This window comes from Lagenorhynchus albirostris, chromosome 19 (genome assembly GCF_949774975.1).
Source record: "Lagenorhynchus albirostris chromosome 19, mLagAlb1.1, whole genome shotgun sequence".
Taxonomy (NCBI): domain Eukaryota; kingdom Metazoa; phylum Chordata; class Mammalia; order Artiodactyla; family Delphinidae; genus Lagenorhynchus; species Lagenorhynchus albirostris.
The window spans coordinates 12294111-12312733 of NC_083113.1; the positions used below are offsets into that span (position 1 = coordinate 12294111).

The 18623-nt window shown below is 49.2% G+C and overlaps 1 protein-coding gene across 4 annotated transcripts in view; it reads left to right on the top strand.

The window, feature by feature from the left end:
• The window catches only part of XRCC1 (X-ray repair cross complementing 1), a 25805-nt gene continuing 7182 nt past the window's right edge, over positions 1 to 18623 (top strand). For 3 of the 4 annotated variants that reach the window (XM_060130276.1, XM_060130275.1, XM_060130277.1), the window contains exons 1-8: positions 1 to 155; positions 965 to 1057; positions 9869 to 9979; positions 16109 to 16267; positions 17182 to 17256; positions 17353 to 17458; positions 17620 to 17729; positions 17810 to 17915. In XM_060130276.1, the coding sequence (XP_059986259.1) occupies positions 105 to 155; positions 965 to 1057; positions 9869 to 9979; positions 16109 to 16267; positions 17182 to 17256; positions 17353 to 17458; positions 17620 to 17729; positions 17810 to 17915 (811 nt within the window). In that variant the 5' untranslated portion in view covers positions 1 to 104. The remainder of the gene's footprint in view (positions 156 to 964; positions 1058 to 9868; positions 9980 to 16108; positions 16268 to 17181; positions 17257 to 17352; positions 17459 to 17619; positions 17730 to 17809; positions 17916 to 18623) is intronic. The other variant, XM_060130278.1, reaches the window with a different exon arrangement.

Sequence of the window (18623 nt, forward strand, 5' to 3'; positions counted from 1 at the left end):
CGTGCGCTTGCGCAGTTAAGCCCGCGCAGGGCGCCCCAGCTGTCTGCACCCTAAACTCAGACCCTCCAGCATCTTCTTGGTCAGGCGAAGCCCACGACGTTGACATGCCGGAGATCCGCCTCCGCCATGTGGTATCCTGCAGTAGCCAGGACTCGGTGAGGGACTGGCGTGGAGGAGGTTGGAGGAAGTAAAGGAATTCTTGAGGGGGCTCTAGGAGAACTTTTGGAGCCCAAAAGGGGTTGAACAATAATCAGTTTCCGGGCTGCGAAGAAAAAAGAACTTTATTTGGGGTTTTAGGAACTGATATTAGAGAGACACAGATTTCCGTAAAACCGAAACTGTGTTGGGAGAGAGAGTCAGGGGCTTATGAGGACAAAGGTCACCAGGTGGTTAAAGTTGTCTAGAGAGAACTGTAATTGCCTCTGATACAAGAAATATTTGGCTTTAAAGAATAGGGTGTCATGAGTTACTTTACGGTAAGTGTCCGATAAGTATCGAGTTTCTGGTAGATGTTTTGGATGCCTGTGTTGAATGCAATAAGTGGTCAAAAGGTCACATTCCATCCAGGCTGAGACCTGCGTGGTCCCAATTCCTCGGTGGCCACCCAGCTCCATTTTAGAGAGTCCTTTTAGCAATACCGACTTCATTTTGATTTTCCTTTCACAAAAGGGACTTTGTGGAATTCTAAGGAGGGTCCTGGGAGAATTTCTCAGAGGCCATCAGGGAATTCTAGAGAGATGTGGACTAGAGGAACTTTCAGAGAGAAAAGGAGGGATAGGGGAGCTTCCTTGGAAGGCCCAGGGGAGAATTTCCAGGGGAAAATGCTGTAGGGGACTCAAGGCAGAGTGTGTGGGGATTAATAGGGAAACTTAAATCTGGGGGATCTCAATGGAATAATCTGAGAGCTGGGGACCTAGCTGTCATCTCTGTACCCTAACTTGCCCTTTCCCACTCTTCTCTCCAGACCTACTGTGCAGAAAACCTTCTCAAGGCAGATACTTACCGAAAGTGGCGCGCGGCCAAGGCGGGCGAGAAGACCATCTCTGTGGTGCTCCAGGTGATTCTGCCCTCCCCCCATCTCCTTAATAGGAGTCTGGAGTTAACTGGCAGTGAGTTGAGGCACTTTCCCTATGGGCCTCAGCTTCCTCACCTGGAAAATGAGCGGTGTGATCCTTGTGCCCCCTAGCAGGGGAGAAAGATGATCCAGGCACTAGGCCAGGGGTGAATCAGTGTGTGGCCCAGTTAGGTTGCTGCTACTGTCGGGGCCTCAGTTTTCTCAGCTGGAACAGAGTGAATCATTGCCATGTATCCTGCCTTCTAAAGTCTCTGGGCTCAGGGCTGGAAGTTGTCTCATATCATCTAAGCCAATCAACCTCATTTTATTTTTTTTATTTTAAAAAATATTTATGTATTTGGCTGCGCTGGTCTTAGTTGTGGCACGCGGGATCTAGCTCCCTGACCAGGGATCCAACCCGGGCTGTCTGCGTTGGGAGTGTGGAGTCTTAACCACTGGACCACCAGGGAAGTCCACAGTCAACCTCATTTTAAAGATGAGGCAACTGGGGCATAGGGCAGGGCGAAGTGAAGTGGCCAGTCTAAGCTACCGTGTCTGGAATGCTGAGCGCTTTGGTACGTTCTCTGTGAAGTTGGAGGGAGGCAAAGATGAAAGGGTAGTTTGACCCAAGATGGTTACAGAATTCCAAACAGGCTGTTCCTCTCCGGCATAAGAAGCTGGTGGGAGAAGCGAGCTAGGTGTGTTGCCAAGCATCTGCTCTTTGCCTGGTGCCGCCGGCCTGGGTGTTTTACCTGTGTGACCCGACTCTTCATGGAGTTGGATAATGTAGGGGCTGTTATCACCACTAATAAATGGCGGTGCTAAGACCTGAACCTACTGTGGGTGTTCTTAGCCACTTTGTCCTGCTGCTCTGTGTTCATACCTTGGCTTTCTTTCTTTTTTTTTTTTTTTTCCCATACCTTGGCTTTCTTGATTTTGGCCACATTCCTCCCTTCTGAATGTAGGAGGTGTTTGGGGAGGGATGTTGGGGGCAAGGCTTACCTGATTGTGTTAAAACATATTATTGTCTCTCTCTTGCCCAGTGGTTCTGAAAAAGTTTTGGTTCACAGAACCTTTTGAGAATTAGGGAGAATCTGAGAATTCTCTTCCCCGGAAAAATACACAGACCCACAAGATTTTCTGAATGATTTTAGGAATTTAAATATCTCCTAGGTCCCTAACATAGTAAGAATAATGAGAGCTAACATTTATTCAACGTTACAGCTGCCTGGGAATTCCCTGGTGGTCCAGTGGTTAGGACTCCATGCTCCGAGGGCCCGGGTTCAATCCCTGGTCAGGGAACTAAAAGGAAAAAAAATTACAACTTACGGTCACCATTCTAAACACCTCACATGGGTTAATTAATTGAATCCTCATAAAAACCCCATGACCTCGAGTCTTTTATTATCACCTTTACAAGGAAGAAACTAGGCCCAGAGAGGTTATACAACTTGCCTAGAGCCAATGTTTTTTTTTAGTTAGTCTTGGGACATGGATTTAAGACCCCACATGTCCCTCTTACTCACCCTGTGACCTCAGGCAAATGGTTTCTTTTCTCTGAACCTGTTTTCTCATCTGCCCATTGGGAATAATGTGATCTGAGCCCAGGGTTGCTGTGAAAATCCGGTGACATAATGTTTGCAAAAGTGCCCTGTCAGCAGGCAGGTGTTTGTGTAAAGGGAGGGATTCATGTGTTAATTACTGGGCGCTGAGACTGCTGGGCTCTCTGGTCAGGAGATGATCAGGAACATCCCATTTGGGTCTGCACCCCGGTTGCACTGGGAACAAGAAGAGACTGGTTATGGGGGGCGAGGGAGCCAGACAAGCCACAGGATTCTCCGCCCTTGGAGACCAAAGGGGATATTGCACCTGTCACCAAAGTGGGAAACCTTGACAAGGGGCAGCTTGAGAAGGTGACACATTGGTTGGGATGTCCGGGTTTGCTACGACTTTGGGACATCCAGGGGACAGCTAGCGATTGGACATGGAGCTGGAGATAGGGCTGTAGGAGTTGTCAGCACAGGGACAGGCCCTGGAGACTTGGGAGTGGATGGATTCATTTGTTCATTCATTCATAGAAGCGCCTTGTGTAGGCCCAGCACTGTTGTAGGTACTGGGGCATAGTGCAGTGGACACCACAAGACAAACGTACGTCAGTCCTGTGGAGATTTTATGTTGGCAAGGAAGGACTGACCGATTAATAAGTAAAACGTACGTATGTCAGGTGATGAGTGCTAGGGAGGAAATTACATGGTTAAGAGAAGTGAGGAGGGACTTCCCTGGTGGTACAGTGGTTAAGGCTCTGCGCTCCCAATGCAGGGGGCTGGGGTTCGATCCCTGGTCAGGGAACTAGATCTCACATGAGTGCCGTGACTAAGAGTTCGCATGCCACAGCTAAGGAGCCCACGGGCCACAACTAAGGAGCTGGCGAGCCGCAAGTAAGGAGCCCGCCTACCGCAACTAAGACCCAGTGCAACCAAATAAATAAATATTAAAAAAAGAAAAAAAGAGGAATGAGAAATGCCTCCAGTGGAAGATGAGGCAGTGGCAAGAGGTTTTTTTCTAAATAGGGGGTTAGGGAAGGCCTTCCTGAGTTATGCAGGTACCTGGGAAAGAAACAGAGTCCAAGGCAGGCTGGCGTCTGGTAGGCCGGTGCCTGGTAGGCCGGTGCCTGGCTGGTGTCTGGCGGGCTGGAGGGACAGCAGCAAGCCCTGTGTGTGGGTGGAGCGGAGTTGACAGGGGAGAGGGGTAGGTGCTGATAGGGTGGGGGTAGAGGACCCCTAACCTACGTAAGGCCTAAAAGCCATTGTAAGGATTTAAGCATTTACTCTGCATGAGATGGGAGCCGTGGAAGGCCTCTGAGCAGAGGAGGAACAGAATGTGACTTAGGTTGTCACAGAATCTTTTATTGATTGATTGATTGGCTGTGTTGGGTCTTCGTTGCTGCGTACGGGCTTTCTCTAGTTGCAGGGAGCGGGGGCTACTCTTCGTTGCAGCGCGAGGGCTTCTTATTGCGGTGGCTTCTCTTGTTGCAGAGCACGGGCTCTAGGCGCACGGGCTTCAGTAGTCGTGGCTCGCGGGCTCAGTAGTTGTGGCTCGCGGGCTTAGTTGCTCCGCGGCATGTGGGATCTTCCCGGCCCAGGGCTCGAACCCGTGTCCCCTGCATTGGCAGGTGGATTCTTAACCACTGAGCCACCAGGGAAGCCCCCTCTCCCAGAATCTTCTGTGAGGTTTCCAGGTTGAGAATAAACTGCAGGGGAAAAGTGCTGGAGCAGGCAGCACTGTCATAGCGGTTGTCGATTTGTTTCGCGTTGGAGACCCTTCGGAAAATCTGATGGTGTTTGCCAGTTGCCAGCGTGCAGGGTGACTCCAGGCTCACCGAGTGCTAATTTCGGTTCTTTTCAAGCAAGTGATGAGAGGAAACTTCAGGACACCAAGACACGTAGATTGATCTGTGGATTTTCCTACTACTGTGTATTTTTTTCCCCTCAAATAGCACCTCACAATATCTCTGTATTACTGTATGGGGTTCAGCCCTCTGCTTGTGGTGACAGCCCCACACGCCTTTTTCGTTTGCGGTGGCCGAAAGAGGCTCTATCGCCAACCCATCACCTGCTCCCAGGAGGGCAGTTCCAGCCTCTTTGCTAACCGCTCCTGGGCCGGTGGGAGTGGCTGAGACGCAGTCCAGGTGTAACTCCTCCCGTCCCCCGCCCCCCCCATGCTGAGGCGTGTTCTTTAGAAAAAATGTTCAGTAGCGAGGTGGACACGTTCTATTTCTGTTTTTCAGTGGTTTTCTCATCACCAGTTTGCCATTGTGATGTTTTAAAATTTTTTACCTTCTTTTGACATGACACGTGGGTACAGCAAAGCATACAGTCCAGTGAATCATCACCAACTGCAGCCCGTGTACTGCCAACCAGATCAAGGAACAGAACACACCCCCTCCCACGCCCCCTTGTGCTCCTTCCTGTCACTGCTCCCCCGCAAGGGTAACCATGGCGTAGATTTTTAACAGCATTGATTAGCTTTGGCTGGCTTTGAATTGTTCATAACTGGAATCACAGGGTATATAGTACTTTCACCTCTGGCTGCTCTTTTCTTTCCCAGCATTGTTTGTTAGTTTCATTTTGTTAGTTTCATCCTCCTTGCTGGGTGCGGCTTCCTAGTATTCCATTGTTGGAGATAACAGCTGAGATTTTATTAACTTTACTTATCAAATGGGTGTTATATGCATATGGTGGTTAACTCAAAAGGCACAAAAGGGAGGGTATACAGTGAAAAGGAAAACTCCTCCCCACCACCTGCTTCCATTCCCTACCCCCGCCCTCCCGATTTCTGCTGCCCAGGTCTTCCCTCCTGTGGCAGCCACTGTGAGCCGTTTCTCATGTTACCCCCTGGTCACTCTGTCCATGTACAAGCGTATATATCCACCCCTCCCGGCCTTTTAAAAAGTACACTGTATGTAAACAGTCCTCGCCCTTGTTTTCTTCCAAGAAACTGTATCTTGGAGATCCATTGTCATGGCATCAAGTTCTACCTTATTCTCGTTAATGGTGCATCAAGTTCTATCTTATTCTTTTTAACGGCGCATCAAGTTCTACCTTATTCTTTCATGGATGTGGAACAGTTTTTTTGTTGTTGTTATATTGGAGTAGAGTTTATTAACAATGTTGTGTTAGTTTCAAGCGTACAGCAAAGTGATTCAGTTATACAAATACGTGTATCTATTCTTTTTCAAATTCTTTTCCCATTCAGGTTATTACAGAGTATTGAGCGGCGTTTCCTGTGCTGTACAGTAGGTCCTTGTTGGTTATCTATTTTATATATAGCAGTGTGTACCTGTCAATCCCAAACTCCCAGTCTGTGCCTCCTCCCAACCCTTCCCCCTGGTAACCATAAGTTCGTTCTCTAAGTCTGTGAGTCTCTTTCTGTTTTGTAGGTAAGTTCGTTTGTATCTTTTTTTTCTTTTTTTTATAGACTCAGCATATAAGCAATAAAATATGATGTTTGTCTTGGAACAGTTTTTTTGATAAGATGTCTCTGGGACTTTGCACACCTTCCATGTCTCATTTCTTCCACTGTCGTGAATTCTGTCTTCCTGGGAAAGGCGCACACAAACCCGGCCACAGATGACTCATCCTGTGCTTAAGCCTTTCTCCTCACAGCTGATACTTACTGAACACTCACGTCTTTTTTCTTGAGGTAAAATTCACGTAATGTAAAGGTCTTAACCATTTAAAGTGTACAATTCAGGGTTTTTTAGAATATTGACAATGTTCTGCATTCATTACTGCTGTCTAATCCAGAACATTTTCATCACCCCAAAAAGAAACCGAAAACCATTAAGCGATCACTCCCTATTCCCCTTTCCCCAGGTTGCTGCTGGCAACCACCGATGTACTTTTGTTAAAATAGGGAATTCAATTGTTTATTTTATTTTAATTTTTTTCACTCAAGTGAATTTACTGAATTAATCTGCATTTAACACTGCTGGTGTACATTTAAATCAACACTTGATATTAACCTTTTTAATTTTTAAATCTTCAAGAAAAAATATATTACTATTTTAGTTTAAACTTAAAAAAAATTCATTTATTTATTTTTATTTGGTTGTGGCAGGCGGGCTCCTCAGTTGCAGCTCGCCGGCTCCCCATTTGCAGCACGTGGACTCCTTAGTTGAGACCAGTGAGCTCCTTAGTTGTGACTCGAGGGCTCCTTAGTTGCGGAGGCAGGCTCCTTAGTTGTGGCATGTGAACTCTTAGTTGTGGCATGCACACGTGATCTAGTTCCCTGACCAGGGATCAAACCCGGGCCCCCCGCATTGGGATCATGGAGTATGAACCACTGCGCCACCAGGAAAGTCCCTCCAATTTTTTGAAATTGAAGTAGAGTTGATTTATAATGTTGTGTTAGTTTTAGATTTTTTTTCAGATTCTCTTCCATTATAGGTTATTACAAAATATGAAGTATAGTTCCCTGTGCAATACAGTAGGTCCTTGTTGGTTCTCTACTTTATATATACTAGTGTGTACATGTATCACTGATACACCTTTTGTCTCTATGGATTTGTCTGTACTGGACATTCATATAAATAAGACCAGACAATATGTGGCCTTTTGTCTGGCTCCTTTCACTTAGCATTAGGTTTTCGGGGTTCCTACATGTTGTAGCTTAGATCAGTGCTTCGTTCCTTTTTACAGCTGAACACTGTTCCATTGTAGGGAATATCATAGTGTGTATCCATTCATAAACTGATGGGCATTTAGGTTGTTTCCACGTTTTCATAAGAGATTTTTTATTTATCAAAAGAAAGACAGGGGAGTATATGTGTGTGTTTAAAGTAGAAGTAGTCGTATATGAAATAAGAACCATTCATTAAAAATATATATATATATACATCCTACTAGATGGAGGGCCCCATACTTTAAATGTGGGAGAGGCAGAGTTTTTTGTTTTTTTTTTTTTCAGCCACGCCCCATGGCATGCAGGATCTTAGTTCCCCGACCAGGGATCGAACCCTTGCTCGCTGCAGTGGAAGCTCGGAGTCTGAACCACTGGGCCACCAGGGAATTCCCAAGCTGTTGAGTTTTTATGTCAAGGATTGAAACTGGGGAATTGGGAAGCAGTGTTGGCTTGTCGTCAGGCAGTTGGGTCTGAATTTCTCTTCCAGTCACTAGCTATGTGTGACATGTGAGCCATTTATTTACCTGTCTGAGCCTCAGTTTCCCCATCTGTGAAGCTGGGAGAGTTACAGACCCTTCCTTCCAAGGTGGTTGTGAGGATTCAGTGATGCCTGGCCCAGGAAGAGCTTAGCTAAGTGTGGTAGACAGAATAATGCCCCCAGTAGATATCCACATCCTAATCCCAGAACCTGTGAATATGTCCTTTACGTGGCAGAAGGGACTTTGTGGACGTGATGAACTGAGTATCTTGAGATGGTGAGATTGGCCTGGATGATTGGGGTGGGGGTGTGTGTGTGCAGCGTAACCACAAGGGTCCTTATAAGGGAAGGAGGGAGGCAGGAGAACCAGAGTCAGAGGAGATGTGAAGACGGAAGCAGAGGTTGGAGCAATGCCATTGCTGGCTCCAAAGATGGAGGAAGGGGCCACAGCCGAGGAATGCAGGGGCCTCTAGAAGCTGGAAACAAGACAAGGAAACGGGCTTCCCTGGTGGCGCAGTGGTTAAGAATCCCCCTGCCAATGCAGGGGACACGCGTTCGAGCCCTGGTCCTGGAAGATCCCACATGCCACGGAGCAACTAAGCCCGTGTGCCTACAACTACTGAGTCCGCGAGCTTAGAGCCCGCCATGCTCCGCAGCAAGAGAAGCCACCGCAGTGAGAAGCCCACGCACCGCAATGAAGACCCAACGCAGCCAAAAATAAACAAAATAAAATAATTTTTTAATAATAATAATAAAAAAAGACAAGGAAACGATTCTCCCCCAGAACTTCTAGAAGGAATGCAGCCCTGCTGACACCTTTATTTTAGCCCAGCCAGGCTGCCTGGGCGCCAGCTGTGTGACCTCAGGGAAGTGACACAACCGCTTCCTGCCTCCATTTGCTTACGTGTGAAATAGAGATAATAACATCTCCTGTCTCTCGAAGAGCTGTGGGGCGGAGGGAAGATACAGCTATTATGGGTCTGCCACGTCTGAGCACTTAGACGTCCGCTGCAGTGGCTGTGGGCTGCAGTGGTTAGTATGTGTCATCTAGACTCCCCTCGGAAGGAGGACTGTTACGATGACCCTCCCCTTTCACTTGTGAGGAAACTGCAGCTCAGAGAGGTTATACGCCCCCCAGGGCTGCACCGCTTGGCAGTGGCAGGGCTGGATTTGAAGTCAGGCTGACCTCCCCACAAGCCCAGGCTCCTTCCTTCCCCGGAGGGATGTTCCTTCCTGCCGCAGGGTGCAGGCAGTGTCCGGACCACCTCCCGACAGGGAGGTGACAGGGCAGATCGGACCGTCGGATGATCCTGGTGTAGGGTGGCAGACTAGGTACCTTTGGGGGTCGTAGTAACGTGTCATTCTAGGAGCCAAATAAAAGATCCCCAGAGTGGAAATCAGGAGACTTGCTTCAGCCATTCTTAACTGCCTTCCACCCCCACGTGGCCTTTACTGTCAGACAGGAATGGCAGAAACTTTGGGGGCAAAAGCCATCCTACAGTCAGCTCTTTCCTTCTTTTGACAAACGGTCATCGAGCAGTGACTAATACTGCCTCCTGACTGGCAGTGGCAGGGTGCCTGCTACATGCCAGGCCCTGAGGCCGTAGTATTTATGCGCATAATCCTAGATAGGGTGACCATCCCCACTTTACAGATGAGGAAACTGAGGCTCCAGGAGGTGAGCTGACAAGGCCACATAGCTAGCGTGTGGCAGAGCCGGGACTCAGACCCAGGAAGCAGTGGTGAGCCAAAGCAGACTAGGCCCCTCCCCTCGGAGCTTCCCCGGAGCCCTGTGTGATTGGGGTCGGGGGTGACGGATGTGCCGTTTGTCTGCATAGCGCCACCAAGGAGAGCTCCGTGGTGGCGGGTTAGCGGCCCATCCGGCAGAGTCTGGCAGAGTCAGGGAAGGGGGTGTGGGAGCTTATGCAGTCGGTCGGTGAATATTTTCGAGCTCTGACTCTACACCCTGTGCTGCGTGCAGGGGACGCAGTGGCCCCACTCAGCCCTGTCTTCACTGTCACCGAGTTGATTTTGCAAGGAGACGAGGGGGCCCGGATTGGGGTCATCCCTCTTCCGAGGTCCCATCCCTCTTCCGAGAGAGCTGGGGGAGGGGGGCAGAGCGGCACTGACAGTGCGCTTTCCCTCCCCTGCAGTTAGAGAAGGAAGAGCAGATACACAGCGTGGACATCGGGAACGACGGCTCGGCCTTCGTGGAGGTGCTGGTGGGCAGCTCAGCCGGAGGGGCCGGAGAGCAGGACTACGAGGTAAGCCCCCTGCTGATCCCTGCCCCAGGTGCCCCCATTGAGGCCTCAGGCCTCCCAGGTGCCAGGCCAGGGTGGAGGCGAGTCATACTGACGGTGGCCCTCCGGAGGAGCCCAGGGTTCCCGGAGACAAAGAGCAGACCCAGGTGATAAGCTGTGTGCAGCAGGGATTTGGCTGAAATTACAACATGGTTGCAGAAACAACCAGAGGCACCTGTTTGTTCTACGATTCAGTCGCTGCTTGAGAGCAAAACTCCTTTGCTTCTGGTCCCAGAACTTCTCAGAGATGTCGCAGCCAGTTGAGATTCCGAATTGCTTGGGGTGCCTCTCTTAGTTACTTTATTTGTGACAAATGTTTACAAGCCTTTTGCTCTATTACAAATACAGTAAGTCCCGTACATATGAATGAGTTCCGTTCCAAGAGCCTGTTCGTAAGTCCAGTTTGTTCATAAGTCCAACAAAGTTAGCCTAGGTACCCAACTAACACAGTAGTATAGTACTGTACTGTAATAGGTTTATAATACTTTTCACACAAATAATACATAAAAAACAAACACAGAAAATAAAACATTTTTAATCTTCCAGTAGAGTACCTTGAAAAGTACAGTAGTACAGTACAACAGCTGGCATACAGGGGCACATTCGCAACTTGAAAGTTTGTATGTAGGGGACTTACTGAATTTTAAAAATTGGCCCAATCCTTTTTTTAACCAGTTGGATGAATTCAAGCCAGAGTGGTGAGATCATAACGAGCCAGCTGGTCAATCAGCAAAATGATTTGGGGTAAAAATAAACCTGCTGTGAAAAAGAGAGGTTACAATTTTAAGTGAACAAATCAGTTTTCTACAAATCAGTTTTCTTGCAGTGAAAAATTTTTTTCAGTTGAGGTATATTTTGCATATAATAAAATGCACAGGTCAGCATTTCGACAGATGTACACACCTGCGTAACTGTCCCCCAGATCAAGACGTAGAGCATCGCTGGCCTTCCCGAAAGTTCCCTCGTGTCCCTTTGCAGTCACTCCTCCCACCCTCATCTCAGGCCACCACTCATCTCTTTTCTTGCCTGTCCTAGAATTTCACATAAGTGGAATTTTATAGCATGTGTTCTTTTTTTGTGGCTGGCTTTACTCAACGTACTGGTTTTTTTGGTGTTCTAACATATCATATATACGTCAGCGGTCTGTTCCACCTTATTGAGCCGAATCACTGTAAGCGTAGATCCCAATTTGTTCATCCATTCTCTTGTTGACGGGCATCTGGGCTGTTGCCATTTTTTTTTTTGGCCATGCTGTGCAGCCTACAGGATCTTAGTTCCCCAACCAGGGATTGAACCCAGGCCCCAGCAGTGAAAGTGCTGAGTCCTAAGCACTGGACCGCCAGGGAACTCCCCACCACTTTTTTTTTTTTAAATAAATTTATGTATTTTATTTATTTATTTTTGGCTGCATTGGGTCTTTGTTGTTGCGCGCGGGCTTTCTCTAGTTGCAGCGAGTGGGGCTACTCTTCGTTGCGGTATGTGGGCTTCTCACTGCGGTGGCTTCTCTTGTTGCGGATCACGGGCTCTGGGCGCGTGGGCTTTAGTAGTTGTGGCATGTGGGCTCCGTAGTTGTGGCTCGTGGGCTCTAGAGCGCAGGCTCAGTAGTTGTGGCGCACGGGCTTAGTTGCTCCACGGCATGTGGGATCTTCCCAGACCAGGGCTCGAACTCGTGTCCCCTGCATTGGCAGGCGGATTCTTAACCACTGCACCACCAGGGAAGTCCACCACTTTTTGACTATTATGAAAAAAGCTGCTGTGAACATTCTTGTACAAGCCTCTGTATAGAGATCTCTTCTAGGTAAATACGTAAGAGTCGAATTGCAGGGTCTTCAGGTAGATATATGTTTTAACCTTATTAGAAATGGACAGTTTTCCAAAATGGTTGTACCAGTTTATATTCCCTTCAGCAGTATATGAGTTCTTTTTGCTTCCCATCCTTACTTATTCTTGATATTGCCAGTCTTTTAAATGCATATGTGTTGAATTTTATCAAGTGCTTTTTCCACCTTACAAGGTACATTTTAACCAGTGAGGTTTTCCTTGAACACACATTCTTATTCTAAAGGTTCTAGGGAATTCCCTGGAGATCCAGTGGTTAGGATGCCACACTCTCATTGCCGAGAGAGTCCAGATTCCATCCCTGGTCGGGGAACTAAAATCCCACAAGCCATGTGTTGTGGCCAAAAAAATAATAATAATAAAATAAAAGTTCTATAAGTTGTAAAAAGGCAAACTACGGCACATTATGTTTTGAAGAGTTTATTTGAGCAAACAATTCAAATCAGGCAGCCCAAACTGAAAAATTATTAGGGGTGCTGTGTCAATGGGCTAGGACAGAGATTTTTAGAGAGAAGACAGGGAAGCAAAGGAAAGCAATTATTTAATTGGCTAGAGCTTAAATGGTTCCCTTACTTGGGAAAATCTGGTGACTTGGCTATTCACGATGAGTTGATTTCATTTTCTTAGATCCGAGTACACCAACTCTGGCTTAGGTTTTGGTTGGTTTACTTAGGCTACCTAAGGCACCAGAGTCACTGAGTCTAATGGCCTCCTTGTTTAAAATTTTAAATAAAATCAACCATCTTTGGGACTATAAAAAAAAAAGTTTTCTGTTCTTCTTGGCAAACAGATTTAGATCAAAATTCTACTTTATAATTATGGAAACAGAGTAAGTGCATTGTTAGCTAAAACTTTATCTAATCGGGCATGTGAATCTATTATTCTTATCTTATCTACCTAGAAAGGTGGAATGGTTCGCTTAGGGCTTGATCTTTTCAGAGTATGAAAACCCCTATGTCAATAGTCTCCCATTCTCTCGAGGTTTTTAATTAAACTTTTGCTGGACGTTTTGTTATAACTGCTAGCCAAGACTGAATTAAAGACTCTGGGACTTATAAGGTCTGGCTTCTGCCCAGAGACTAGATACGGTTGGAAGAGTCAAGAAAGAAAAGGAAAAAGAGCCGAGCAGGGCTGGTCCGTGTTGATGTCACCCATACAAACGAAGCCAAAGGCACATATTTTAATAACTAGTGACATTTTCTACAAAATCATCAACATTAAAAATATATATTTGTTTATTTATTTGTTTGTTTATTTGGCTGTGCTGGGTCTTGGTTACGGCATGCGGACTTCTCAGTTGCGACATGTGGGATCTAGTTCCCTGACCAGGGATCAAACCTGGGCCCCCTGCCTTGGGAGCACGGAGTCTTAACCACTGGATCACCAGGGAAGTCCCAACATTTTTTTTTTTAACCCCTCCAAGTTCTGCAAAGGGGATATCTAAGCTTGCAAGGTTAGCGCAGTCTAGAGAATAAAGGTTTAATCCTAGAACCTTAAAGACAGTATTGGGTAATAAAACAACTGGAGTTGTTTTCTCTTCACAATGAGTGGGAGGAGAGTATATTCAGAGGGAGGCTCCCCCTTAGTGTGGGTGGCAGCTGCCAACCACAGCTTGTGTTGCCCCTTCATTTAGTCACTAGATGGTAATTCAGCTCTCCCGTCGGCTCAGAATCAGCCCTTTTATAAACAAGTGTAGTCAAGGCCAGGGAGCTGGCTTCCCTTCTGTATAATTTTTGTCATCTTTGCTGTTTCCTTTTCATAATCAAGAGCTGAGCACAAAGAGATATCTAGTTACAGTCTCTGTTTTTCTCAGCAAAAAGCATTTGTTTTCTAATTTCACAGCATGTCAGTTAGAAAAGAGACTGAGTAACAGATTCCACCCAACTAAAGGTGGCTTACTGCCTAAGAATATATATTGTTTCCTTAGGAGGGAAGTCCAGCATTAGGCAGACCCAGAGTTGATTGGGCAACTGAACAAAGTCAGGGTGCTTGGTTGGGCACCTCTTGATTCTTTTGGGCTTTGCCCACATGGTCACAAGATGGTTGCTGTGGCTCCATCCATCACCTAGTAGCATCCAAAGCAGAAAGTGGAGGAGTGGAATGGCAGAAAAGCAGGGGTTTTCTTCCATCCTCTGTTTCTCTTTAATGAAGAAGGAAAATCTTTCCCAAAAGCTTCCAGCAGCCTTCCTCTTAACATCGAATTGCCCATCCTTGGACCAGCCACTGGCAGAGGAAATCAGACCACTTGGACCAATCATGGTTCATCCCTTAGTGTGGGGCACGCAGCTCTTCCACTGCTTTTCAAAACTGCCTGGTCAGTTTTTGTTCCTTCGTCATACTGTTAATAGCTCCATTTATTTCTTTAGACTGTTAAACACAATTACTTTTATATTGTGTGTTTGATAATGTCAATATGTGCAGTCTTTGTGGGTCTGAGTCTGCAGTTTATAGTTTCTGCTGACCCTAAATCATGGCAGCCTGTTTCCTTATGCCTCATGGTGTGTGTGTGTGTGTGATTGTTGATTCTGCTTTTGGGGAATATATCTGTGGGAATTCTTTGAGGGCCTGGTTTGAAGTACGTTCCTCCGAAGAGGATTTGCCCCGGCACCAGGTGATACTACATACATGGGACCACTTAAAATTTTCACCTTGGGTTTTTCCACGCAGATAACTAGTGTGGATTTTTACTGCAAATCCTTGAGAGTACAGACCTGCGGTTAGGAGTCTCCAGAGAGAATTTTTCAGCTTTTCTCTGCTGTCCCCCCAGAGCTAAAGCCTCCCACTGACTCTTCCCACAAGGCACATTCCTCCCTAATTTACCCACGGAGGGTGTTGCCCTTTGGAGAGGCCCAGCTCTCTGCTCCGTGGCACGGTCCCTAAGATGCCTTTCTTCCTGACATGGAGCACAGGCTTTCTTTCTTGGTCTCTCCTGCTACCAACACCTAGAGCGCTTTAAAATCAAGCTCTGTGCCACCGGGAATCACCAACATCAGTGCCACCCACTGTATCAGTCAGGGTCCCACCAGGAGACTGAAACCACACCAGTTAGTTTAACAGAGAGAATTAACGTAAAGAATTAGTAACAAGGTATTGAATTGAAGAGGCCATAAGACTAAGGCAGGACGCGGAAGCAACTGCAGGGGGCAGTCACCGCCCTTAGGGTTGGAGGAACAAAAGGAAGAGGTTGGCATGACTGAAGGGTAGATGTTTCCAAGCTTGGAGGTGGGGCCCTTGGAGCTGAAACTCAGACCCTGAGGAAGGGGAGCTCCCTGGCTGGTTCTGGTATGTCCCTGAGAGGGTGCAGTGAGGCCAGTTCTGCAGGTGTTGGGAAGCTGCAAACTGGATTCATCTGCCGCCCCGGGGGAAGAACAACAGCTGCAGACGCAGGAGCGAAGCACACCTGGGTGCTGCTCCGGGGATCTGCAAGAAGGCTCAGGTCCCGCCTCCCTCCTCCAGCCTGTCTCTCTAGCTCCCCCTGCTGGCAGAGCCTGACAAGGAGCAGCTGGAGATTAGAAACGTCCCCAGCATCCCAGAGCTGAGCTACCAAGGGTGGCGTGTTTTCTTTTCTTTTCTTTTCTTTTTAAAATATTTTTTGTTTTTTCTTCTTTTGTATTTTTTCTATTTTATTTTATTATTTATTTAGTTAGTTAGTTTGTTTTTTGAGGGCGGGTTTGAACTGAGAGACAGTCACTTAGTAATGGGTGCAGCTCCCCTACCTCTTTGGATTCTGCACTGTAATTTCTGGCCTCGAATAATTCCCTTCTGCTGACTCAGCTGTGCATTTCAAAAAGGTGTTTGAGGGAATTCCCTGGAGGTCCAGTGGTTAGGACTCCACGCTTTCACTGCCAAGGGCACAGGTTCAGTCCCCGGTCAAGAAACTAAGATCCCACAAGCTGTGTGGTACGGCCAAAAAATACAATAAGGTGCATGAATATTGTGCCAGTCATTGTGAATATCCTCTGCTGGTGAGGGTTCCTGAAGCTCCCTGTCCTGAGGGTTCCCGCCATGTGGCCAGATATGGAAGACTCTGGAAGAATTTAGAGAAGGGTGGTTCAGATCTGGCACTAGAAGGACCCCTCTGGGGCCTGTGTCAGGGAAGGACTGACTGGAGGCCCAGAAATGAGAAGGGTCTAGAGGCCCTGAGGCCCCTGGCGACTCCCTGGTCCCTGCTCAGGCCCCTGCCCTCTTCCAGCCCCCAGGAGGTGTCACTGAAACCAGCCAGGCCTGGTTCTCATCTTCTGTGCCTTTCCCCAGGTCCTTCTGGTCACTTCGTCTTTCATGTCCCCTTCCGAGAGTCGCAGTGGCTCAAATTCCAACCGCGTTCGCATCTTTGGGCCCGACAAGTTGGTCCGGGCAGCAGCAGAGAAGCGCTGGGACCGCGTCAAAATTGTCTGCAGCCAGCCCTACAGCAAGGTACCCAGGGTGGGAGTGGGGTCCTTGGTCCCGAGCCACGAGAGAGACGAGAGGCCGATGTTGAGTCCCAGAGGGCTGGGAGGACCGGACAGTTGGTCTCCCCGTGGGATTACAAGGAGGCTGGGTCCCTGCGTTCTCTGAAATTGGTTTGAGGTCCTCCCCATATAGGAATCTTCGCTTCCTGGAGGGAGATGAGGAAGGATGACCTGCAAGACCTCAGGGGAATTGGGAGGGGGAGCTGCTAACTTGTTGGAGATGGGGCCTCGTAGAATTGGGCCTCAGAGTTAATATCACGAGATCTGGAGTCAGAACACTGGTTTAAAACCTGGCTTCTCCACTCCTTAGCTGTGTGACCTCTGGCTTCAGTTTCCTGATCCTTATGGGGTTGCTGTAAGTTAGGGATGCTAAGCTGTGGTGACGAGACCCGAGTATGTAATGACAGCACACAGTAAAGGTATACTTCTTATACCTCTGGATCTGTCCCGGGAGGTGTTTGGCCAGTCATCCCGGACCCAGTCTCCTTCCATCTCATGGCTCTGCATCCACCCAGCAGAAGGGGAAAGAGTCCGGAGCATTTCTGAGTTCCAGAAGTGATACCCAGCCCTCCCTCCCATTCCACAGGCAGGAGTTTGGTACGCAGAGTGTATTTGCTTAGACACCCAGCAGCCTTTGCCAATTGGTCTGAGGCTTAAGGAGCTGGTGCATGTAAAGGGCTTTGCACCGAGCCTGACCCCAAGTTAGGGCTCAATGACAGCTTGCTGTTATCATCCTTGTCATTATCATGTGGTCACTTCCCCGCATGTGTGTGTCCATAGGAGGGAAAGAGCCAGAAAGGGGTTTCTGTAAATAAAAGGGATTGGGGCCAAGCCTTAGTCCTTGGCCACACTCCCTGATTCCCACCCCTCCTCTCCCAGGATGCCCCCTATGGCCTGAGTTTTGTAAGGTTTCACAGCCCCCCAGACAAAGAGGAGGCCGAGGCCTCATCCCAGGTAAGCTCTACCTGCCACCGCCCAGAGCCTTCTCCCCACCTCTTCACCCCACCCTGCTGACAGCCCTCCCACTGCGCTGACCTTGTGGGACCTTAGAAAGTGACCAAGCTCGGCCAGTTCCGCGTGAAGGAGGAGGATGAGAGCGCCAGCTCCCTGAGACCCGGGGCTCTCTTCTTCAGCCGGATCAACAAGACCCCTCCAGGTGAGTGCGGGAAACCTGGGTCCTGAATGAGTAAAGGCCGGGGGCCTGGACTCCTGGGTCACTCTCAGGTCTTGGGAACAACACTCTGTGTCCCATGGATAGGAGCCGAAGGATCTGAGGGTCTAGCCCTCTCGACCTGGCTCCACTTTCTCCCTCTGCAGTCGCAGCCAGTGACCCAGCAGGACCCAGCTATGCAGCTGCTACACTGCAGGCCTCCAGTGCCGCCTCCTCTGCCTCTCCGGCCTCCAAGACAGTAGGCAGCACCTCCAAGGTGAGATCATCGGACCTGGTGGGGTGGAAAGGGAGGAGGTGAGCTGGAGGCCTCGGCCCATCCTACCCGCTCATCCTCAGGAGTCCCCCAGAGGCAAGAGGAAGCTGGATTTGAGCCACGAAGAAAAGAAGACCCCCAGCAAACCATCCGCCCAGCCCTCACCACCCGCCCTCAAGAGAACCAAATGTGAGCAAACTGGATTCCTTGTTCCCACAGGGGCCTGGATACTGGGTCTGAGGGGGGAGGGGCCGGGGGTCTGGATCCTGGGTCTGAGGTGGGAGGGGCCGGGGGCCTGGATACTGGGTCTGAGGGGGGAGGGGCCGGGTGTCTGGATCTTGGGTCTGAGGGAGGAGGGGCCGGGGGTCTGGATCCTGGGTCTGAGGGAGGAGGGGCCGGGGGTCTGGATCCTGGGTCTGAGGTGGGAGGGGCCGGGGGTCTGGATCTTGGGTCTGAGGGGAGAGGGGGGTGTCTGGATTCTGGGTCTGAGGGAGGAGGGGCCGGGGGCCTGGATACTGGGTCTGAGGGGGGAGGGGCCGGGGGTCTGGATCTTGGGTCTGAGGGAGGAGGGGCCTGGGGCCTGGATCCTGGGTCTGAGGGAGGAGGGGCGGGGTGTCTGGATCCTGGGTCTGAGGAGGGAGGGCCCGGGGGCCTGGATCCTGGGTCTGAGGTGGGGGGGGGGTGTCTGGATCCTGGGTCTGAGGGAGGAGGGGCCGGGGGCCTGGATCCTGGGTCTGAGGGGAGAGGGGCCGGGGGCCTGGATCCTGGGTCTGAGGGGGGAGGGGCAGAGGGCCTGGATCCTGGGTCTGAGGTGGGAGGGGCAGGGGGTCTGGATCCTGGGTCTGAGGGAGGAAGAGCCAGGGGCCTGGATCCTGGGTCTGGGTAGGGAAGGGCTGG